We start from the raw sequence: 25,264 nt of genomic DNA, 5'->3' as shown, positions 1-25,264 counted from the left end.
GATATAAGGTGACTCCAAGATATTTGGTTTCATTAATCCAGTCTATTTCTTCGTCAAATATTTCAGGGGGTGGAGGATAGTATTTCATGTTTCTTTTACGGAAAATTATTTCCTTGGTTTTATCAGTGTTAATTTTAATCCTCCAGAGAGTGAGCCATTTTCTAGTTTTATGAGATAGTTTTGGAGTTGGTTTCTGACGGCGATTGCTGTGCAGTGTTTAGTAAGTATGGAGGTGCCATCGGCAAAGAGTGCAAGATGAACAGAAGGGTCTTTAAGGATGTCTTGCGTATAAGTATTAAAAGGATATGGCGAAAGTGCCGACCCCTGTGGGCCACCAGCTTTGATTATTCTGGTGGTTGAGTAAGCAGTACCAATTTTGATTCTGAATGTTCTGTTGCTGAGAAGAGAGGTTATTAAGCGAATAAAATGATATGGAAAATTGAGAGCGATTAATTTGTAAATAAAGCCGCGATGCAATACTCTGTAAAAATTCTCGCGTTATCTAGGAATATGACACCGGTCAGAAGCTTGCAGTTGTAGCCTTCAATGATAATGTTGATAACTCTAAAAAGTTGGTGGCAAGTGCTATCATGATTGCGAAAACCGAATTGTTCTTCTGGGGGAAATTCATGGAAGAGTGAATTCTTTGGATGTGGAAAAGTAGAATTTTCTCAGTAACTTTACTGATAGGGCGATAGTTCCGTGGAAAGGTGGGATTTTGTTGCGGTTTAGCAAAAAAAATTATTATAGCTTGCTTCCATGGGCTAGGAAAATGAGAGAATTTGATAATGTTGTTGATTATCTTAGTTACGCAGGTAAGAGCGTTGATCGGAAGATGCTTCAGTGCTTTGGTCAAGATGCCATCGTGCCCTGGGGCTTTCTTCGTTTGTAAGGCGCTGATGGTGTTGGCAACGATTGTTGGGGTAGTCAGGAAAGTGAAGTTGTACGGAGCAGGGGTATTAAGGAAGTTATTGACCACCTGGTTGACCCGTTCAATATGGTTATTGTCGTACGGAGTGAGATTAAGAGTGAATGTATCTTCCATATAGTCCGCAAAAGATTTAGCTTTATCTTCTTCTGTATATGAAATTCCACTAGGTCAATGTATAGGTGGGATAGGTTTATAAGGATTCCTGAATTTGCGGGAAATGTCAAATAGGGAATTTTCGTCTATAGTTAGGTTATTTAGGAAATTGGTCCATTGTTGGTTTTTCTTCTTCTTGTTCTTGATTCTTCTGTTAATTTATTTTTGCATAGAGTTTAGTTCGCGTTTGAGTTGTGGATCCCTGGTGGTTTGCCTTCTTTTACGGATCAGGTTTTTCTTTTTAATACTATTTCTTATATCGGCTGGCAGGGGAAGGAAAGGCTTGTTCACGTAAAAAGTATTGGTGGCTTCCCTTAAAGCAGAATTGATGCAGTTGGTAAATTTTGAGACTTCTTGTTCTAACTGTTCTTTGTTGTTGATGCATGGATTTTCTTGTATAGAGTTATTCAGAATTTTTCTGAGAATTTGATCCAATTTGTAACTCCGATACTTCTGTCAAGTGAAGGGAGGTTCAATGGAGATTTTAAATACAATGGAGTTGTGTTCGGAAGAGAGGGCTGAAATTACAGAAATATTCCATCTGTTAGTAATGTTATTTGAGATGAAGAAGTCAGTTGTGGTGGCGCAATATTACCCGTAATGGGTGGGCTCGTCTGGGGTATGAATGTTGTAATTATTTGATTGAATGAGGTTAAATATGCCATTTCCTTTCTTGTTTGCAGGTCTCCGGTTCCAGCAGGGGTGTTTGGCGCTAAAGTCCCCTCCGACAATGGTAGAAGTATTAGAATTAAGGAGGTGAATCAGTTCTGCTGAATCAACTTGTGCGCTGAGATTATTATTTAGTGGGATGTATATATTAGAAATTTTGAATTTTTTTGTGTTCTATTGCAATTTCTATTGTGTTACTTTCGAAAGCGTTTTATATGAGATTGAACAACAGAAAGTGTAGAGAAAATGTTGATAAATACCAAAACTTGAGAAAAAAGTAGTTTTTATATCCATAAACTAAACCTGAATGCTTAACTGAAGAATAAAACGCTGACCGTATACCACGAAACTATGAAATCCCCCTTCCGGTTGAGAAGCAGTGTTTTAGAGGAAGATTTAATGAACTTATTAATTACTTTTAAATGATACTTATAATCAAAATATAATAAATTATCAAGGGTTCACATAAATAAAAATATAGTGGATAGAATAATTAAAGAAGAGATAAATATATTAAACTAACATTCTATATATTGATTATATATTTTTTATGAAAATAAATAGTCGGGAAAAATAATGCATTAAATAATTAACGAACATTATATAACATTACAGAACAAATTCCAGAATGGCTGCTGTGTGGAAGACTATCAAATACTGCATTTTTAAAAGTAAATAATAGAGGCATATTTTCATCGTAGTTGAGAATTTTAATCTGAAATAATATTTTTACAAGCATATACATAATGCTTCAATGTGTAGTCTTTCAAACCAGAAAGCATTAACATAGTACACATCCAGAAATAAGTGTTAAATGTAGCTAGTTATTTAATACATATGTAAATCATATGACCGGAAATGCGATAGATTAATGCATATATATGCATTTATGACAGAAGTGTAGCAATTGTCCTACGCTTCTGTCATAAATGCACATTACTTGATTGTTAACAGTAATTTAGCTAGATAACAGGATCAAATCGGTAATCAGTTACCAAACAAAAATGAACACATCCTTAAACCCATTTTTTTCCCATATATTTTCCTCTTCTCCCTAGTTGCTATTCCTCACATTATATTAACTTCCTTTGGCATACTAAAATGTCGCCCACACACTTAAAGCAGCCAAACGCCTCCGACGTTTTTGCCTCCGACGAATATCCGAAAAATGCATGAAAGCTCAAACTGAAGACATTTACATCACACTTAACTGCTCCCTAAAGTTTTAATACGGATCAATGAAGGATTGTAAAATATCTTTGTAAAGAAAAATCTTGATTTTGCTAAACTTATTACTCAGTACTCATAGCAAAATAGCTTACAGCAGGGGTTCCCAAGCTTTTAAACATTCTTTTTTTCATAAACTGAATTTATAATTCTCCAAACTATTCTTTGCGAATTAATTTTTTTAAAGGTGACCAAAACACATTCTCTGTAAAAGAGACTTTATGACTTCGAAATGAACTGAAGGAAAACGTATTTAATATTAAATATAATTTTACAAGAATGAAATTCTAGTAACCCCTGTTTGAAGGGTACTTTTGAAATCCAGGGCATTTCGAGTTATTTTCAGACGCAAGAAGTTCGACAGTGGCAGTTTACTTCGGTACTTGGTTTTAATTTATAGTGAACGCTCTCTAGTTCAAGAGAAGTGGCGCTGAAATAATTCTTCAACCCTCTCCTTCGCTTTTGTTACGTTAGCAAAGGAGCTGCCGGTGCACCAGGGCCATTTCTTACTAGCGCTTAACATACGTTACGAATGTCTTCTTTTAAAATGTAAATAAATATTATTTGTAGAAAAAAAAATTTGTAGGGAACTGTAGAGACAAACAAAAACGCTCGCATTACAAAACAGCTCGAATATCAGATAATGTCGCACGAGAACTTTCGGTATGCTATTTGATTGCCACATAGCATAACCGAGATCAAATCCCAAGGTCATTATTATCTTCAATGGCATGAAAAACTCGTATGCTGCTGCCCTTCTCATTAGGGCTAACAGCGACATTAGCAAGACATCAAGCAGCACCAAATAAAAGTGCAGCAATGAACGAGTTTCGCATTATCATGATGATTATAACTAGAAATTATGATAAATATCAGCGAGCTAAGGTTTTTAAGCATGCTAAAGCTCCAATTAGTACATTTGCTCTATCTGACGCTAATTTTTTTCACACACATCTGCATATTTTTGGACCTCTACCACTCTAGGACGGAAATAAATGTTGCCTGACCATCATTGATAAATTCTTTCGAAGCCTGAGGTTGTTCCTACGTCAGATATAACTGCAGAGACTACTGCGCGCACCATTTTGCATAGTTAGATCTCTAGATTTGGAACGCCCGTCACAATTGTAGCAGATCAATTACGAAACTTTGAATCGTCACTGTTTCGAGAATTTATAAATGTTTTAGACAGCCATAGAATTTATTCAACTTCGTAACTGATACATAAGAGAACTAGAATCTAATTACAAGGTCATTATCATCTTCAAGGACATGCGAAACTCATGTATAGCTGCACTTCTCATCGGTACTAATAGATGTCGATACAAACAAGCAACTGCATACCAAGCAGCACCAAGCGAGCACACCACCATGTGATCACTACAATGGCGACCCGGAGAACTGCACACGTTCCCCCAATTGAAGAAAAATGCTGAACTATCTCACACACGCCTAGGTGCTTCTTCACAAATGCTCCATCTCACAACCTAACAGCGACACACAAATTAACAAACCAAGTTCTCTCAATCACTCTCCAAAATGCATCAACGAATCCAACTGAATGCGCCTACACACGACAGCCATAAACTAGAAACACATTGATCAATTCTATCGAACGCAATGGGCTCACAAACCCGCCTACAACGCAGGCTTAGTTCACAACGACCAGAGCCGGATCTAGACTTTATAAGGCCCTGAGCTATTTGAGATATGGGGCCTATTATAAATCTGTTATACTATATTTTAATTCTATATTTATACGATATTAAGATTTTTCGGGACACCCAAGAAAGTGGCAGCCCTAAGCTATAGTTTGTATAACTTATATGTAAATCCTGCACTAAGAAGGACGAATAATATCTCCTCATAACATGTCAGAAATGCTGCGGAAGGAAGTATGTAGCGATCTCGAGAGCTAATAAAAATGGTCTTATTACAAAGCAGTTCGATTATCAAAATCTGTCGCATAGGAGCTCTGTTGTAGCAGCGGTATGATATTCGACTGCCCCATAACAGAACCGCTATCGAATCCCAAGCATATTATCTTCTTCAAGTGCATGAGAAACTCGTGCGTTGTTGAACTTCACATTAATGCTAATAGATGGTGACGAGAGCTATGAAGATGTAAAAGGGAGTAATATCTTCAAAGCTTCAGTCGATTGTATTTGGTAAGCTTTCATAGAAAGAATTTGGCAAAGTTGTTGGACAGGTAACCAGAAATGTATCAGTTTACTACTATTAAAATTCAGGTTTCCGGATATGTCAATTGGATGATAGATATATTAATAATGTAACTATTATATCATTAACAACAGTATTACTTTAGGGTGAGCAATCTAGTTCTTCGTATGACAATTTTCATTTCTTCAGTAAATTAAAAATTAAACTTTTCTTTTAGAGCAAAAATTTAGTCATTAAGTTATGGTGAATATGTCTGCTAAATACGTAAGCTTCGAAACAAATTTCAGATTGCGTATGATATTTCTTAATTTTTTATGCGTTTCTATCGCCAAAAGACATTGCAACATTTTCACATAGTTATACAGGTCTTGTTAGCACTTTCCCTCTAGATAACCAATGTAATTTCATGTTCAGAAGGAGTGATGTGTGGTTGCTTCCCATTTCTTTGGAATTATTAAACAAACGTGATTCTAACGGCCATGATTTTATTAAACTCACTATTTTAACAGCAATATTCAAAAACATCTTTGAAAATCATCGGGCATAGATTTTGATACAATGCTTCCGTATGAATGTTGTAGTGATTCTGCGATGCATTTGGACAAAATACAAGTATTTCAGTCGCGATTATACTGCTTTTTATTACCGCATTAACACCGAGTCGGGCCACATAACCTGGCAGCTTCTTTTGAGCGCCTTAACATGATATAATAGCCTCCCTCAGACGACTGTGCCGGCGGGACGCCAACCCTCTCAACAGTCCGCAGGGACTTCACATGTTCATCGCCCCAATCCATCACACTGAAGGCTGCGCGGAGAGCACCCCACCGGCACAGCGCTTAATATCTACATGAATAACGCTCCCACAGTGAAGGCAACGGACACAACAGTACCAGTACGGTCCCTGCCAAGCCCGCGCCTACCATAGGATGGACCTATGGTTCTAGTCCTCTGAAGAATGACTATTTACCCGACAAATCGAAGCTGACAGGACACAAGTCCAGTCAGTGGTCTGGGAAAACCCCGGGTCTCCTCCCATAAATGGTCGGTTCCGGAAATTCATACCAGTCGATCGCTCGGGATGGGTTGCTCAGCGTCATTAGCCTATACGAGCCAAGGCCTGGACCAAGGCGCCGTATAGTTTCCAGCGGGGCCACGCTGACACTGAGCTGTGGGAGACGCTAGCAGGCGTACCTGAAGCCATTCCCACAGTCCCTGCCCATCGATCAAACGCCGGGTCTCCTGCCTTCCGCCACTGTCTACGACGATCTCCCGCGCACGGTTCACGCCGCCTACAGTGGTTTCCAGCCGGTTTCGGACATCCGATTCCCGGGTCAAGGACCGGCAGATTGGTCTTCGGATCAAACGCCAGGTCTCCTCCCGCTACGCTGTTGGTTCTGGACATTTGTCCTCAGGAGGCCAAACGCCACCCGCCTTTTTTATTACCGCACATATTCTATTTATATAAGTGTTGACAGTGGCGTAGCTAGAACTTTTGCCACCTGGGCGGTCGCTTAATTTGTCCCACTTCTGATATACAAGTATATAGCTACAGAAACTTTCAAAGTCACAGGTAAGGAAATAAAACTCTTCATTTATTTTCGAAGAAAATCTTGAATTCAAACATCTAAAAATTATGTTTTTAGTTTGCTTTTTTTGTTCGCAAAACCATGGCCAGCATAGGGTTCTGTTAGATTGCTCTTATGTTGTAGACAGTAGAGAAAGATTTCTTAAACGCAAAATATACTTTTATAGTTCTTAAGTACTTCTTAATTTGTTTTTATATTTATTTAGTAAACCTTTCTCACAATAGCAACACTTACAGAAATTGTGACTAAAATTCTTGATAATATTAAAATATCTAGACTTTGATCTGGAGATTGTATTTTGGAATAAATTGCAAAAATTCTGAGAGATTTCCTTATTTACTTTCTAAAAGATGTCCTTTCCTTTTCACGTTTCTGTTTCGATTTCCCTAGCAATAACGATAATGAAACTCTGAAATATTTCTTTCTTAACAAAAAATTGTTCCTCATTAAGTCACCAAGATCATAAATTTAGTTGATATTCTTAATTTGCATTCGAAAGTTTCAGCGGAATGAAAGGGATTAAAAAGTATGTAGCTGCTTAAATTGTATGGGGATTTCATTGAATATTGCTGCATGTGTACGGGTGCGAAATGGATTGAATGCACAAGTCGATAAAAAGTTAATAAAATTTATTCTTATCCCATGAAATAAAAAAAAAATGCTGAAATTTCCTCGGAGACATTCGTACGATATCGCAATGTCTCAAAGTAGCTATAAACTACTAAAATATAAATAGAACTCAATTCAAAACACAGAGAAAGCTAATGTGATCTCACCACGAATTCGCTACAATCAATAACAGCACTAAGTAAACAACTGTATTGCGATATTTTTGATCTAGCTTTTGTAAGCTTTTTAATCATGCTCGAGAACATTCTGGTATTTTCTAGATTTCTCTGGATAGCAAAAGAGTACAGTTACGAAATATCTATTTATTAAATATTAAATGCTCATGCTCCTGTATTTTAACTGTTTCGGCGTAGTTTTCTCTTAAAACACATAACGGAAAATGAAACAATTCAATTACAATTTCACTCAAAATAGCAAACTAACACTGCCGTAACCGTAACACTGCCCCCTTCCTAAGGACTGCACGACCAAGGCAGCACAGTCCTTGGACAGGAAGCCAAACTTACAACTAAAGCATCAATGCAACAATAAACATTACATTACAATAACAAACAACATAAACAATAACTGCAATAAGTACCTTAAATAAAATTAAATACTCTCAAATATTAAATACAAATCAAATCAAATACAAATTTAGAAACAAAAAGGGTCCAAGGTCTTATACTATTTAGAATTATATACACTACAGGTGAGGATTTTCAGGTGACGTTTACAGGTTCCACACGTTTCCAGGTGAGGGTCCCTTCTGATGATGGATAGTCATGTCCTTAGATGCTGAAAGCAGTTTGTTGTTCAAGGAAAAATTGTATTTCGTAATGGATTGAGTCCAATCCGATTATGCAAATATCTGTAATATCCGCCACATATGCCGTGTGATGGTGGGCGGCACTTCCAAGGGTGATGCTCACGTTTAACTTCCCATGTATGTCGATTTTATCACCAGATACAGTCTGCAAGGTAACACAGGTTTGCGTCCAAATGAGTTTTTTAAAAAATTGTTTAACTAAATCTTTGAGAATGATGGTAACATTAGCTCATGTTTCAATGATTATATTGAAAGGAGCTCTATCGATATGTTCTTCGATGAATACTCCATCACTGCTGCCACTCACTGCAGAAATCTCGAGTACTTTAAAATCAGGTCTTTCACTACCCTTCAAACTCCGCTCAGCGATATGATCATTAAATTGTTTCCCACGTCGTTGCTAGGAAATGATCTTTTTTTCCATGCCCTGGGGTGATCTGAAGTTCCTTCGTATGTGGTTTTCAGCTTTGCAGTTCCGACACTTTGGTGTCTTCACTCCTTTTTCGTCTCATGGCATTTAATTATCTGTTTAACTTGTCTGTCTTACTTTTAGCGCTCTGGAGTGTTCTGCAGTTCCTTCGTATGTGGCCTTCAACACCGCAGTTCCAGCACTTCTGAACTGGTTTCTTTTCTCTCCTGTTCCGTCTCAAGGCACTGACTGGTCTTGTCAAATCATCCGTTTTATTTTCTGTGCTCTGGGGTGTTCTTTAGTGCTGTCGTATGTGGCCTTCAGCACCACATTTCCAACACTTTAGAGTCGGTTTGCTCTCACTCCTACTCCGTATCAATGCATTGACTTGTCTGGATAAATCATCTAAACTAGCCATCAGTTGATCCACTGGCTCTCGATCAAGCACAGCTCTTGTACTGGTCACTACGAGTCACTCGCAGGGACTGGTTGGCAGTCTCTACGAGTTGCTTGCTGGGCTGTCCCGAATTTTATGGCGCACCTTTTACGTCCTTGACATCCGCCATTCGCAGTGCTTTCTGTATTTTAGTATCCTGGATGTTGTCGATGAAATATTGCAGCGACAGCATTTTCCTTGTAAGCCACTCCGAGAAGGCGTGGTGAGATAGCCTTTCAACATTCGTGGCGAGCTCCTGCAGATTTTCCGTTGGCTTCTCTTGACGGAATTTTAATTAAAGCCTGCTTTCAAGTCTTTTAAATACTGCTCTTCAAAGCACAGCTCTAATGCGCCGGACAGAGCTTCGAAATCTAGCCGTTTGTTTTCGGGAAGAGTCTAGAGGATATCCGCTGCGATCTTCACTTGATTCCTTTTTCCATATGTAATGTAGAAAAACAATCAGCTGGGACAAAACTTTTGTATCAATAGATTCGTCCAGTTAATTCTTGCGACCGATTGATTTCTAGCGCATTGATGCATTTCATCAATTCTGAGAGCTATTTTATTATCAGAAAATGGTATTATTTCGATTTCCTTTTCACCAAACATAACTTCAGTTTCATTCTTTATTACTTGGGATACTAGTTTTGCCAATTGTCCGGTCCTTAGCAGTGTTCGCAATTTCATAACTAATCAGATATAAAGCTTGCATGTCTTTTCCGTTTATCTTGGTGAAATGCAGATGCTTCGTTTTTTAAAATTTCACCACGTCCAACTTTCTTTTAAAAAATTCTAGAGAATGATTTTTTTTTTTCAATCTGCCGATATAATTTACTTCGCATGCCTTCGTTTGCAAGAATTTCATTGCAAATAACACAATCACGTTTGAGACTACCGTCTCTTCATTCCATGAAAATCCTAATGTAATAAAAGAGTGTACCGGGGCTCTTTATTGGGGTTTACGGTATCCGTGCATTCGGCCAGCATGCAACTGCAATTTGAATTTGAGACAACTGGCTTACAATAGCGTAAAAAATTTAATATTTTTAATGTTTCAGTAGCTTACAGATTTAATGATTAATCAACAATAAATGTTTCTTTCGATGGGAGATTCAATAATTTTTTTATAATACATTGATACGAACATCGAGTTCAAGCTTCTGAACTTAAAAAAAGAGAGAGAGAAGAAGATGTAAAATTGACGATATACATTTTTAAATATTTAAAAATTAGTTTTGTAGGCATTCAAGGTTTAAACATATATAACATGTGTTCGGAGAAACGCATGTGTTTTTTTAGTGGAAAACAGTTAAACAAATGTGTTCAAATCTAGGAAAAAAATATATAGGAAAAAATTATGCGTCATTGCATTGATAAATTTTTATTAAAGAAATAAACTGGTTTTCTTATTCGATAGATATAATGTATGCAATATTTGATAAAACCTTAATTGTCACTTATATGCGTCGGAGAAATGTTTTCATATCAGGAAAAAGGTGGAGAAAATAAGTTGTTATTCCCATGAATGCAAAAATTCTTAGATACTACAATATCGATATAAAATATTGTTACGAAATGTCAAGGCGCGGTAAGATGGCTTCCCCGCAAAGCATTTTTAGGGTTGCAATAAAAAGGCAAGGGAAGGCAGGGTTGCCACATTTGGCGACAAAATTGGCGATATACCATGGACGGTTGGAGAACCTTCTGGAACGAATTCTTACCGGTTTGGAAAAGCATTTACTCCAATAGGCTATTACTCGCTCTTGACCATTAAGCATTTGAGAAAGGACAGCTCCAAAGTCACGTTTTACAGTCGTCGAAGATCTACTATAAACACGCTGACACGATCAGCTACACAGCCTCCAGGTTATCAGGCTATCACGGTGGAGACGGCTTCACGGCAAAGCACTTCAGTACAGCTCGCGACTCTGCTTGGTCGTTCTCGGAACTCTACGTACTCTTGAGACTCTTCACGCTACAACTCGTGATGCACTCGACGACACACAGAGCATAGCTCCTGACTCTTCGGTTCAGTCGGTCTCGGAGCTCAACACGCTCTCTCGACGATGCACTAACCGCGATATACTTCGAGACTCTTTCGGTGCACTCGACGACCCACTCGGCACTCACTGCCCGGCTGTCAACTCGATCGACTCTGCACGGACTGACTCGTTAGACGAGACACACTCTCAATACTACCTATCTCGCACTTTACGAGGCACTCTTACTTGCCCTCTCCACGAGGATCCCACCCACTAACTAACTGCGGACCAGCAGGGTTTATATAGCTTTCGGCTTGTGTTCGAGAACATTCTGGGCTAAACCGGTAAGAATTCGTTCCAGAAGGTTTTCCAACTTCTCGGTAATAGGTTCCGGCTCGGCAGGAACCATATGGTTGCCTTTTGGCTGTGGGTCATATACCTACATGGTCAGATATCGAAAGTTTTTCTTCAGGGTTTGGCTAGCCTTGGTCAACACTGGGGAACGGCCGCAAATGTGCTCATATTGATTAAATGCTCGCCAGGACCTGTGTTAAAGAGATCCCAATTGATTTCTCACATCCTGAAATAAGTTACCACACGGAAAAAAAATTGGGTAAAGTTTTACAAAATATAAAATAGATGATAAAGCAAATTCCAATTTCCAAATTTGGGGTTTCCATATGCCCATATTCGAGTGGAGGACTTCATTATTCAAAATTTGATGTCTCTAGGTACCTTTTCTTTCACGACGTGAGAAACATACATACATTTATGTAGATTCTTCATTATTTAATTTCTTCAAATATCATACAGAGCTCTAATATTTGGTGGCAACAATATGAAAAGTGATTCAGACTTTTATTGTGAACCAACGCAAAATGTAAAACGAAATTAATAGCCTTTCTGGGCAAATTGCCCCTTTGGACTAAAATTCTCAGTTGATTTTCCATATTTCTACATTACCTGACTATTTATTCAAAATTTGTACCTCGTGGATATATTTTGATACTGCCTTAGATACTTAAATTGCTGGGAATATTAATTACAAAAGTCGAAAATCAATATTAATTTAGTTTTAATTTTTTATAACAATATCGGTTTTTAAGGAGATCGCTTTCTTGAAAGAGAAAAGCATTCTACGAATAATATATATAATAACTGGATATGTATTAGTTACAATGATGTAATGCAATGGATATCCAACATGTCCACAAAAGGCATATATTTCAGACCCGCTCAGATTATCTATCAAACAGTCAGAAAGTGAAATACAGTAAGATCCCGCTTAACGCTGTTTCGTTTAGCGCTGTTTCGGTTTAGCGCTCTTTTATTTCAACCCGGGGATTCTCCGAAATTGTGCGCAGCGCTAGGTTTCCAAATAACATATCCGAAACAGTGTAGTTGTGTTTCTTGCTTGGTGGACGCATTTTTATCATTTGAAACATTTGTTGACATTATTGTAAGTTTAAATTTGTATAATACTATAACGATTAATACAGTGACAAATATTATGATCTTTAGTTTTTGTCATGGGTGATAATAAAAAACAAGAAAAGAAAGCAACCAGAAAAAGCATTTCACTGGAAACTCAAATGCAAGTGATTAGAAGATTAGATTCTGGTGAACGTCAATCTCAAATTAGTGCTGCATTGATTTTGGCAACTTCAACAATAAGGACAATTCTTAAGAATAAAGAAAAAATACTGTCATCGGCAACTGCAACTACGTCAAGCTCTGCAACTAGAATTACCCGTTCTAGAAATAACATTATAGAGGAAATGGAGAAACGACTGTCTATATGGATTGACGACGAAATTGAACGCAATATGCCATTAAGCCAATCTATCATAATGCCTTCTTGACAAAAAGGCAGAAAATTGGAAACCCAGAATAGACTGAATGATCTGACTGAGAATTTTATTTGTTTTTAAAAGTATATGCGTTTATATTGTTTTTATTTTTGTAAGAAATAAATGTTTGATTTTATTTATATTAAAAAAAACATTATTAAATTTAATGCCTAACCATTTTTTATCCGTCTTCCCCTAACCCCATTATTTACATGTTAAGATAACCTCGCTTAGCGCTGTTTCGCATTACGCTCTACTTCGATGGAACGTATCCCCCGCGTTAAGCGGGGTCATACTGTATAAGGAGATACGCTAGGTACTAGTTGAACATTATATTTATTTATAAAATTTAACTGTGACGTATTTATTCCGAAAATTATGCCTAACAGGCATTCATTGGCATCTAGAAATGAAGGCCTGTATTGTTATAATACTGCGAGTAATAAAGCTAAGTAATGTTTGTATTCCTTCATTCGTGAATTACGTGCTCTCTATATTAATAATTGGGAAAACTCAACTTTTGTTTGGCATCGATATCAAATGAGAAGGACAGATGTTTCGAGATAAAAATACACACTTTACGTTTTAAATGAGCAGTTTATTCATGTTATTTTAGAATAATAAGCATTGGTCATCAGTGACAATTCATTTTTAAGATAATTAGAATTAAGTTCTACCCGCTTTGAGAAAATAAGACGTCGCAAGAATAGAACGGTGAAGAATGAAACATGTTCTTCGTATATATTTATATTAACTATCAATTAGAAGAGCTGGAAATGAAAAATGTTTCTTTCTAACGAGAAAACGTTTTCGGGAAATCATGAATTCATAATCTCAGCATACGATTTGTTCTTAGTTTAAAAATAATCGATAGCGGTGGATTGAATAACACCGCCATAATGATGGCGATGTTCGAAAAAATAGATTTAAAATATATAATTCGATAAAGATACTAATTGAACTTTACTGGTGTTATAAATTTTATTTAAAGTTAATTTGTTAGTGAAATTTGTTATGTATTTTAAGCAACTATAAAAATGATGATTGTGCATATGTAGCAGAAATGACTTAATCTTTAATGGAAAAATGGAAATTTTTCCATCCTTTTCTTAATGGAAAAATCTTTTAGTCAATTTACTCGTAAATAAAGTACTACTTTTATTAAATGTCTTTTAGTTTAACATTGTGTTATTATAAACTGTTCACTTTTTTTTTTTTAGAATTTCATCATCTTTAAAACTGACTTTTAAATGTGTTACAGTTTTCAAATATTAGAATTCGTGTTTGAAACCTTAAAACTGAAGATGTTTCAAGAATTATATCAGTATGCTGAGATATATTACGCCAAATTTTACAAAGTAAAAATTTCGGAAAATAAAAATAAAAATAAAAAAAACAGCTATATTTATGAGGTATGATATATATCTATGATCAAACATTAATTTCATAACTTCATTACATTACATTAAATGTTACATTATATTAATAATTATGAAGAAATTCTTTTTCACTACGTTCCACGAAATGCTGCATTAAATCAATAATTATTGTAAATTTCTTTTTAGAATAAATTAGAATAAATAAATCTTATACTTTTATTCAAATCAGTTCTCGTTCTGCATTTTGAAGAATTTTTGTATATATATTAGTAATTGACTAATGAAATAGAATTTGTGATAAGAAGTGGTATAGGCAAATAATCCCAAATTAATCAGGATTTCAGTAATGCCAAACATGTACACACTAATCAGAAATGCAAACGATTCCTTACATATTATCACAATATTATGCCACTGTTGTTTGAACAAATCACAGTCTTGTATTTTGTGAGACTACTTTATGGACAGTGTGAATATCAAGCTTCGCGGTCTCTCTTCTCAAAGAAGTTTCTTTGTGATCTAAAATCTTACGAAGACATTGTTCTTGAGACCGTCCCTATGCGTAGCCCAAAAATCGGGACTTATAATTGCGTCTGTCATGTGTACAATTCCGTTTGTTGCCATAATGTCGCAGTCGACGATGCGAGCGCCTCCTACCAGCAAGGATCCATGTCGGGACCGCTCCATTCGTAACAGGAATCCATCAATGGCGCGACTTTGTTGACGGCCGGACAGCAGGTCCCCTGTCAGTTGAGAGCAACATACGGCACCTGAAATTATTGATAATCAGTATGCTTAACTTCGTTTATTTTAGTTTTCTCTGAGCAATTGAAAAGGTTAAAATACAACATAAAGTATAAAGAATGAGATGAAGATGAGATCATATCTTTTTCTGTAGTTTCACAGCACTCTTTTACTTTTTTTTTTCCCACGGACATTGGGCAACTGATCCACTAGGATAGTTAGTTTATCGGCCAGGTGGTCTAGTTGACGAAACTGTTTGTTTCAAAATCTCCTTGATTGCAGTCTCTCCAGGGTTATCTTTGGTGAAGGAACAAGTAAGCTGACGTGTTTCAGTTCTTTTAAAATGTCAAAGTTGGGGGGTGGGCATGATGAGCACTGGATAAATAAGTGGCTCAAGGATGGATGAATTGTGCAATGCAGGTGAAGAGAATATTTACTGTTTCCACATGCTACCGAGTTGGAGGTGAACGGACAAAATATAACCCTTAACTCTTAAGTTCGATAGATACATACGATACAGGTACAAGGTGATTGAGTTTCATGGCTATGCATAACATAATTATCTAAATAATGCAAAGTTAAGTCGTTAATAATACATTGAGTGTGACAATAAACAATTAACACAATTACTGACACAAAAAATTAAAATAATACGTTAAGTAAGGCAGTAAGTATAATTATTAAAAATTAAATTCGAATTTCTTACATGACGCACTTTATTTAGAGATTTAAAAATAAATTAAATTGAAAAAAATTAAAAAAAAACATTTAACGCAAGGGCAGAACATGTAGTGGTTTTGCTGGTGATACTGATGATGGATGAATTTTACTCCATTCTACTCGATCTGTTAATTTGCAATAATGATGCAGTAGTGTATGCATTTCCGAGCGCAGTTGATTTCTCAAAATATTTTCAGCCATGCGCAGATATTGTCCTCAGCTGGCTGTAGGAGTTGATAATTGAAAATAATGTTATGTATTTATTTATTGAAAGGTGATTTTTTATGGGTGTGAAAATGACTAACTTAATTTAAATGAGGTGTAGGAATGTAAAGAATTTCTGTTGATGTTGGCAACTGAGTGTGTATTAGTGTTATAGTAGGAAAATGAGGGGGGATATTTGTGTCTCTCGAGAGGGGGGAGTAGTAGGGGTCAGATAGTTCGGTTTGGAATTGTAATGAAATTTGATCCACCGAACGAAATTCGCAGCCGAAGAGAGTATATACTCGTATTCAGTGATGGTGTTAATATTGTTGCGTGCGTACGGGTTCGTAAGAGAATGAATGCACAAGTCCGATAAATAGATAATAATACAAGAAATATACCAAAATGCTGAATTTTTCTTCAAAGATATCCGTACAGTATCACAACATCACCCAACATCACGCAGTAGTTATATTTTAAACTACTAAAATGTTAAATAGAACGCAATCCAAAGCGCAGAGAAAGCTAATCTGATTCGCTACAGTCAACAACAACAGGTATCTAAACAACTGAACTGAGATGTTTCTCTCCGGCTTTTTAAAGCTTTTTAATCGGTAACAAGACGGTTCCGGTAATTTCTATTTTCTCGAGGTTTCTGCAAAGCAAAAGAATAGAATTACGGTTACAGATAACACATCAGTCAATTAAATTTATTAAATTTAAATATAAATTACGAGATATCCATTTATTATATGCTAAATGCGCGTGGTCCTGTATTTTAACTTTTTCGGCGTAGCTTTCTCTTAAAATATGTCTCGTGCTGCATTGCACTGGGATATAAAATAATTTGAATTATAATTCTACTAAAAACATCTAACTAAATACAAAATTTGTAACAACATTAAGATCGACTTGAATTACATTGTTGGACATAAACCAGGATCATTAGCTATTTATCCGAAGGCTTCATTTTATAAAGTTTCCAGCTTTTTTAAAGTGAGTTATTGCTGCATGTTCTCAAATTTGGATGCATATAGTGCCGAGCATAGGATAATTTTGTGCAGGATGAGCTTATTTGAAAGTGAAAGATTGTTATGACGACCTAGTAGTTGTCTCATTATTTCACTGGGGATTTTAAATATTTCAGCTTAAGCTATGAAATACTCTCGGAGTGCTAGTTTGCTAACAAGAGAATATTTAACCTCAATGACCCACTTGATATCTTCCTAAGATATACCCTGTCTGTTCCTGGGGGAGTGTAGTTTCTGTAAAATAAGATGATTGATCATCGCGTGAAAATTATTTATGTGCACGATTATTCCATTGTATGTTTGCTATGGTTACACGTTCGCTTTCTCGCACGGATGACTTTTGTGTTAAATTACATCAAGTATTTTAATTTGTGCTTTATAAAGTTAGTACTTTATACCTTATATCTTTTTTTATTCCCAAGAATGCGTAATTTTAAATTGTTGGCATTCCTAAATGCAATTTTAAAAATTTTCTTCAGATTGCGAAAATAAGGTAAATTAATGTTGCGAGGAATCTCACCTGTCTGATAATAACATGATATTAATTCCATGTAGTTTATCGATGCCAAGAAGCAAGTCTGTTACATCAGTACAGACTTTCAGTACTGAAACTGAGTCTATCAGTACTGATACTGAGACTACCAGTACTGACACATCTATACAGTACCTGAAGCTTAGACCTCAGGTACTTCATAGATGACAGTATGAATTTGACCAACTCCGTCTCCATTTTAAAACAGAATCCTTAAGGTGACGTGTTAAAGAGTCTCGTATTGCTCTTCCTCTACTACCAATCTCCACAGAGGGCATCCAGCTTTGCTATACTTGTAGTGTCCTCAGTGTCACAAAAACACTATAGACATACAAGCGCCGATGCCTTCTCTGAGATTCTGACACGGTTCCAAGTTTATACACCCGACTTCCCTATCGTTGCTCCATCAGGGCCGCATTAGGAAACGTAAACACTGCAATACTGTATAGTTTTAAATGCATTTCCTGATGGCATGTAACATTAAAAAATTTAATTGTTTTATACCAAAAGGCAGCAAAATTAACTTATGATATCCTCTAAATTAAATATAATTAAAATAAGGCAAAAGCTTTTTATGGATTCTGCTTATAATTGAAAAGATTCAAAAAGCGTATCACTGAAAAACCGAAAATACCGTTACGAATTTTCTATTTAGATAGCTAACGTTAGTAGAATTATAATTAAAATTGTTTTATTTCCCCGTGCAATACGGCGCGAAACGAGTTTTAAGAGAAAGCTATGCCGGAAAAGTAAAAATACAGGAGCACGTGCATTTAAGATTGACTAAAAGTTTATTTCTGAGTAAAATTCCAGCGTTCTGTTATATTTCTTTTCATATGAATAAAATTTGTCAACCTTTTATCGAACTTGTGCATTCAATCTATTACGAACCCTCACGCAACACTTTTTGGTGTCAGGAGTGGTGTTGAATGTCAGTGACAAGAGCGATGGAGGAACAATTAAGGCAATTAGTTGCAGCCTTTGCTGTGTTTCAAGAAGAGATGATGCTAGTCAAGAATCAATTAAAGCAGAAATGAAAGCTGATCAAGAGTTCGTAAAAGAGGAGATTTAAGCTGGTCAAATATCCGTTAAAGAGGAGATGAAAGCCGGTCAAGCAAGATGGAAGCTCGTAAAGTATATGTTAAAGATGAGATGAAATCTCTTCAGGATATGTTAAAGTAGAAATGAAGGCTGTTCAAGAAAGATTGACGCAGGTCAAGAGGAAATGAAAAGAGAAATTACCTGCGTAATAGATAACAAATTCGAGGTTATGAAAGTCAGAACTGACGCGGTTGAAAAAAAAGTTGGACACAAGAAAGAGTTTCTTCTGTAAAAGAACAAATAGAAGGGAGAGCTTCTTCCGTGGAACAACAAATTGATGACAGGGTTCCTGCAGTCGCGAAAGAAACTGACACCTTAAAAAAATTGTAACGACGGTACGGAGCAATTAGGACAGTTTTTAATTATTACCCATGTCTGCTCATTCCTCTCTGAAGTTACGCACATATGATGAACCTCTTGGTATAAGATACAATTTTCTATAGTGGCAGAAGCAAGTGGATGGGAATCCCAAACTTTGGGCTGTCGTCATTCTCTGAAAGCAGACGCTGCGGATATTCTTCAAATTCATCCAGAAAATCAGAGACTAGACTTCGAAGCTTTATCCGATGCGTTAAAGCTGCGATTTGAGGAGAAGTGCTTAAAAGACTGCAGCAGGTTTCAATTAAAATCCCGTCATAAGAAGCCCACGGAAACTCTCCAGGAACTTTCCGCGTATGTTGAAAGACTGTTTCATCTTGCCTTTTCAGAATGCCTGACAGAAACAAGGGAAATACTGTCCCTGCAGTACTTCATCAACGGCATCCTGAAACTTGAAATACAGATAGCTCCTACAAATGGCGGATGTTATGAATTTAAAAAGGACTCTAGTGCACTCCATTAAATTCGAGGCAGCTCAGCAAGCAACTCGTAAATTCCAACACCTAGTCAGGTCCAAGAGCCAAAAGGATCAAATGACTGCTCGTCCAGACGATTTAATGAGTCAACTGAATGCCTTGAGACGGCATATTGTGACAAGAAACCGATCCTCCAGATTGTGTTCGGAGGGACTACAGACTATGTAACAGACTATGGACTACAGACTATAAAACTTACGAAGCCTGTCTGATATACCTGGATGACATCATCATCGTCGGGAAGAGTTTTAAAGAACATCTAGAAAATCTTACAAAGGTGCTTCAGAAACTTAAAGAAGCCAATCCAAAGCTAAGTCCTGCCAAATGTAAATATTCAGAAATTAAGTTACTTACATAGGACATGTCATCTCTGTTGAAGGTGTGTGTACGGATCCTGAAAAAGCGTCAGCAGTTAAAGACTGACGACGGCCCGAAAATGTCCATCAGCTGAGAAGTTTCCTTTGGCTTCGCACCTACTATAGGAGATTCGTGAAGGAATTTTCTTCCATCGCAAGACCCTTTCACAAGTTGACAGAGAGCAAGCAAAAGTTCTTGTGGACAAGAGAATGTGAGAATGCATTTAAGAAGCCGAAGGAAGCTTTAACATCTGCTCCAATTCTTACGTATCCTCAGCTCTACAGAGCATTTCTCGACACAGATGTGAGCAATGAAGTCGTCAGTGCTGTTTTGTCCCCCCAAAAAACGGCCAAGAACGTGCCGTGGCTTATTGGAGCAAGTGGCTGTTTAAACCGGATAGGAATTACTGTGTCACCAGGAAAGAGTTTCTCGTCATAATTAAAGGCGTAGAACATTTCCATCATTACCTATACGGAGGAAAATTCCAGCTCCGCCCTTTTGTTACATCGCTGACCTGGATTTTAAATTTCAAGTATCCTTAGGGTCAAATATCCAGGGGACTCCAGGAATATGACATAACTATTCGTCATCGGAAGGGATCATGGCACGGAAACGCTGAGGCCCTGTCTGGAAAACCTTTCCCAGAAAGCTGCCAATATTGTTCCGAGGTCGAAGAGAAATACGAGTAGCTTAATCCGGTCGCAAGAGATATTATACAACATCGTCTTATCGATATCCATGGAGTGACAAAAAGTCAGGAAAGACCAGCTGAAAGACGGCGACATTAAACCCATAATTGATTTAATGGAGTCCTCTTAACAGAAAACCTACCAGGCAGGACATTTTGATATGTAGTCCGACGATAAAGCAATACTGGGCTCTTATGGACTCACTCGAAAAGGCGTCTTGTACCGGAAGTTTGAATCGGATGATGGAAAGACTTTCCGATGGTAGCTGATATTTCCAAAATCCCGGATTCCAGACGTCCTTAAGAACTACATAGCAGCCCTACAGGAGGCCACTTTGGAATAACGAAGACTTTGCAGAGAGATCTAGAGCGCTTTTACTGGACTAATGAAAAGGATGACGTGCAAAAAAGCTTGCGATGCTTGTACGGGTCGGAAAGGTCCGAAGAAACGCAGCCGAGGCAAGCTGCAAGGTTACAACGTAGAACTGCCTTTTGAACGTATAGCCTTTGACATCTTGGGATCTCTGTCACGAACTGCTGATGGCAACAAATACATCCTCGCTTTCACAGATTGCTTTATTGTAATCAAAGAACTCTGCATGCTACTCGGCATTGACAAAACCCAAACGACGCTCTTATATCCTCAGTCGGAAGGCATGGTACAGAGATTCAATCGAACCATCCTTAATAACCTCTCATTGGTGGTTTCCAGAAACCAACAGGACTGGGAAAAGTTGCATCTGTTTTTTACTGGCTTATTGCAGTGCTATCCATGAGACTACTGGCTATTCTCTACTTCGGATGCTCTTCGTCGTGAACTTCGCCTGCTTTGTGATCTTTAGTTGGTTGCCTACCGGATGCACCTTCATCGCCTGAGGAATACATCCAAGATCCCCAGCCCCGGTTTGAAGTCATGCACAATTTTGCACGAGAGCGAGTCAACTTGGCGACAGAGAATAAAGACACGATACGACACTAAAGCTACTGGACATTGATTCAACGAAGGAGACAAGGTGTGTTTGTGGAATCCGACTGGACAGAAATGACTCTGTCCTAAACTACAGTCAGCGTGGGATGGTCATTTCACAATCCTAAACAGCCTGAACGACGTCGTGGTTCGGCTCCGTAAGTCATCGACTCCGTAAGTAATGACTTTAGACTTAAAGTCATTCATTACGATAGGTTAGTTCCTTACTACGGCCATAGTACGGATTCACATTTGTAAATATTTGCACTCATTTATTGATTTAGTGTTTGATTTGTTTCATGTTACTTATTGCAATTATTGTACTGCCCGGGACTACAGTCAGCTTGGGATGGTCATTTCACAATCCTAAACGGGCTGAACGACGTCGTGGTTCGGCTCCGTAAGTCATCGACTCCGTAAGTAATGACTTTAGACTTAAAGTCATTCATTACGATAGGTTAGTTCCTTACTATGGCCATAGTACGGATTTACATTTGTAAATATTTGCACTCATTTATTGATTTAGTGTTTGATTTGTTTCATGTTACTTATTGCAATTATTGTACTGCCCGGGACTACAGTCAGCTTGGGATGGTCATTTCACAATCCTAAACGGGCTGAACGACGTCGTGGTTCGGCTCCGTAAGTCATATACTCCGTAAGTAATGACTTTAGACTTAAAGTCATTCATTACGATAGGTTAGTTCCTTACTATGGCCATAGTACGGATTTACATTTGTAAATATTTGCACTCATTTATTGGTTTAGTGTTTGATTTGTTTTATGTTACTTATTGCAATTATTGTACTGCCCGGGACGTGCAATCATTGGGAAGGGGGCAGTGTTTCGAATTTTGTATTTAGATAGCTAATGTTAGTAGAATTGTAATTAAAATTGTTTTATTTCCTATGCAATGTAGCGCAATACGAGTTTTAAGGGAAAGCTAGGTGAAAAAGTAAAAGTACAGAAGTATGTGCACTGAACATTGAATAAAAGTTTATCTCGGTAATTTATATTTAATTTGAATAAATGTAATTGACTACTATGTTAGCTGTAATCGTAATTCTACTCTTTTGCTTTCCAGAAATCTCGAGAAGCAGAAATTACTAGAAATCTCTCGCGACCGATTTAAAGTTATAAAAAGTCCAGACAGAGAACATCTCATCTCAGTTGTTTAGTTAGCTGCTGTTGTTATGGTTGCGAATTCGCAGTCAGATCGGATTAGCTTTCTCTTTGCATTGCGTCGCATTCTAACATTTTTAGTAGTGATCTATAACTACTGATTATTACTGCGTGATATTGTGAACACTTCTACGAATATCTCTAAAATTCTAGCGTTTTGTTATATTTCTTTTGATAAGAATAAATTTTACTAACCTGTTATCGGACTTGTAAGCTCAATCTATTAAGATCTGTTATCTAACAATACGGTTACAGCCGAAAACATCGCGGCAAAAACATCGCGGACGAAAACGTCGCGGAGAAAACAACGCAAGGCGAAAACGTCGTGCTACATAACATCGTGGGAGAGAACATCGCAAAGGGAAAACATCGCCGTTCTAAAACATCGTGGTACAAAACATCGTCATCGAAAATAAAGCGGTTCAAAAACTTCGCAGTTTAAAAACATCGTCGTCGAAAATATCGTGGTAAAAAACAAAGTATCTACAAATCATCGCATGACGATAACATCGCAGACATGCTTTTTTCAGGCTTTAATAACTATAAACGGATATTCCCGTAATGATTTGTGAGCGGAAGATGGAAAGAAGGATAATTTTTACTTTCATATTTTTTATTAATCGATAAATTTTTGCTGAGAAAATAAAAAGGAAACTTAAGCATAGAAAATTAATGCAAATTATAGCACTTAACATAATTTTAAACCGACATAGTTAACTAACAAAGATCATTAATAAATCATTCTTTTATAAAGTTTTTACTGGTAATTTTTCATGAAAAGTATAATCTATAAGTTGCATTTAATTTTCTATGCTTATGTTTCCTTCTTACTTTTTCAGTAAAAAATTATTAGCTAATAAAAAACTGTGAAAGTAAAAATTATCCTTCTTTACATCTTGCGCTCACAAATCATTATGGGAATATCCATTTACAATTATTAAAACCTGAAAAAAGCATGTCTGCGATGTTATCGTCATGCGATGATTTGTAGATACTTTATTTTTTACCACGATATTTTCGACGACGATGTTTTTAAACTGCGAAGTTTTTGAACCGCTTTATTTTCGACGACGATATTTTGTACCGCGATGTTTTAGAACTGCGATGTTTTCTCTTTGCGCTGTTTTCTCCCACGATGTTTTGTAGCACGACGTTTTCGCCTTGCGTTGTTTTTTCCGCGACGTTTTCGTCCGTGATGTTTTTGCCGCGATGTTATCGGCGGACACCAACAATACTTAAGCCCTAGAGCTATGGTTATACACACAAACGTTTCGAGATTATTAGCAGGCAGAATAATTTATTCAACTTGAATTAATTGTTTTCTTGCTCAGTGAGTAAAATCTTATAAATATAATACTTATATAAATTACATTAGTATTCGTGTTATCAAATTAAGAATTTCTTTCCTCAGTAAAGTATTAAGTCATGAGATCTTTCAAAATGGCAAAGCAATTAAAAAAGTGCTCAGTTTTTATTTTCGAAGTAAGGAATGAAAAATGTAAGGAATAAAATATAGTAAGGAATAAAAAGTAAGGAGTAAGGAATAAAAAATGAGTTTTATATAAATATCCGTTTTACAGCAAATGAATCATAATAATAAAGCTGAAGTAATAAGAGTTAGGAACAGATTTCTTTGATAACTTTACTATTTACTACATCGTATATTTGATCTTTTTATATGTATATAATGTTTAATTTTATATAAAGAACACCATCTGACTTAAATGAATTAAACGAACTCAGAAAGATTTTGTACTAGAAACTAATTGTGTAAATTTCCATTTTAGTTTAATATTTTGTTTAGGCTCTTAAAGAAACAAATGAAAGCTGTAAAATTTTTTATTTCTCTTTCTTTAATGTATCCCTTGTAGAAATTTATAACTTTAAATGTTATTTTTCGAAAGCAGGATCGTATCATAAACTGGTCTACAATACTCTATGAATGTGACACCTATAATTTTATTATAGGTTACACTTCTGTTTTCCTATTTGCTTTTAGTACATTACATTCTTTCCTTCGTTTAGATGCATGCAAAACGTGACAGTTACAAAACGGTGCGAAATGTTTCATTGTCTTTCTGTTTAGCTTAATTTATGCAGCGACTTTATTTTTTGTTCTTCAGCTACACATCCTATAAAATTATAAGTGTAGTTTTATTGAAATACTTGTCACGCACGTATAACTACGCAGGGAAAGAAATGCAACATCATTGTTTGAGGAATTGCTACATGCTGAAATGTAAATTTTGGGAGAGAAACTTTATTGTTTTAATGTTTGTTTAGTTACAATTTTTGATAAATAAAATATTTTAAAATTCTAGGTAAAACCTAATAGTAATTAGACAGGTTTTTAACTGAGATATACAGGGTGATCAGCGAATAAGCCCTGATTTCAAAATTAAATATCTCTACAACAAAGATCGATAGAATTATGTGGTAAACTGTACGTTTATTAGCAAAACTGTAAAAATGGTGTACAAAAGTTTATAAAATCTAGTTATGAAATTCGTTAACAGTTCTAATCGCAATGACCTATCAATAGCCTTTAAAATGTGCTTCGAAGTCGAAAGTGATCAGTACAACTGGTGGCTAGTGAAAAGAGGCTAGCGTAGAAAGTGAAATAATGTATTCCATTGAACA

At 36.5% G+C, this 25,264-nt stretch overlaps 1 protein-coding gene across 1 annotated transcript in view; it reads right to left on the bottom strand.

Annotated features, from left to right (window-relative positions):
• Window positions 1-13,442: 13,442 nt before the first annotated feature.
• LOC118199195 (transforming growth factor-beta-induced protein ig-h3-like) overlaps window positions 13,443-25,264 on the bottom strand; it is a 117,891-nt gene continuing 106,069 nt past the window's right edge. Inside the window, exon 14 of the mRNA XM_085825072.1 lies at window positions 13,443-15,014. Within this exon, the coding sequence (XP_085681198.1) occupies window positions 14,764-15,014 (251 nt within the window). The 3' untranslated portion in view covers window positions 13,443-14,763. The remainder of the gene's footprint in view (window positions 15,015-25,264) is intronic.

Source organism: Stegodyphus dumicola, chromosome 10, assembly GCF_044657685.1.
Source record: "Stegodyphus dumicola isolate Sdum_Otavi_A_Nest chromosome 10, ASM4465768v1".
NCBI classification, from domain to species: Eukaryota; Metazoa; Arthropoda; class Arachnida; order Araneae; family Eresidae; genus Stegodyphus; species Stegodyphus dumicola.
The sequence above is the reverse complement of the archived record's forward strand: the minus strand, read 5'-3'. Positions and strand labels throughout refer to the sequence as shown.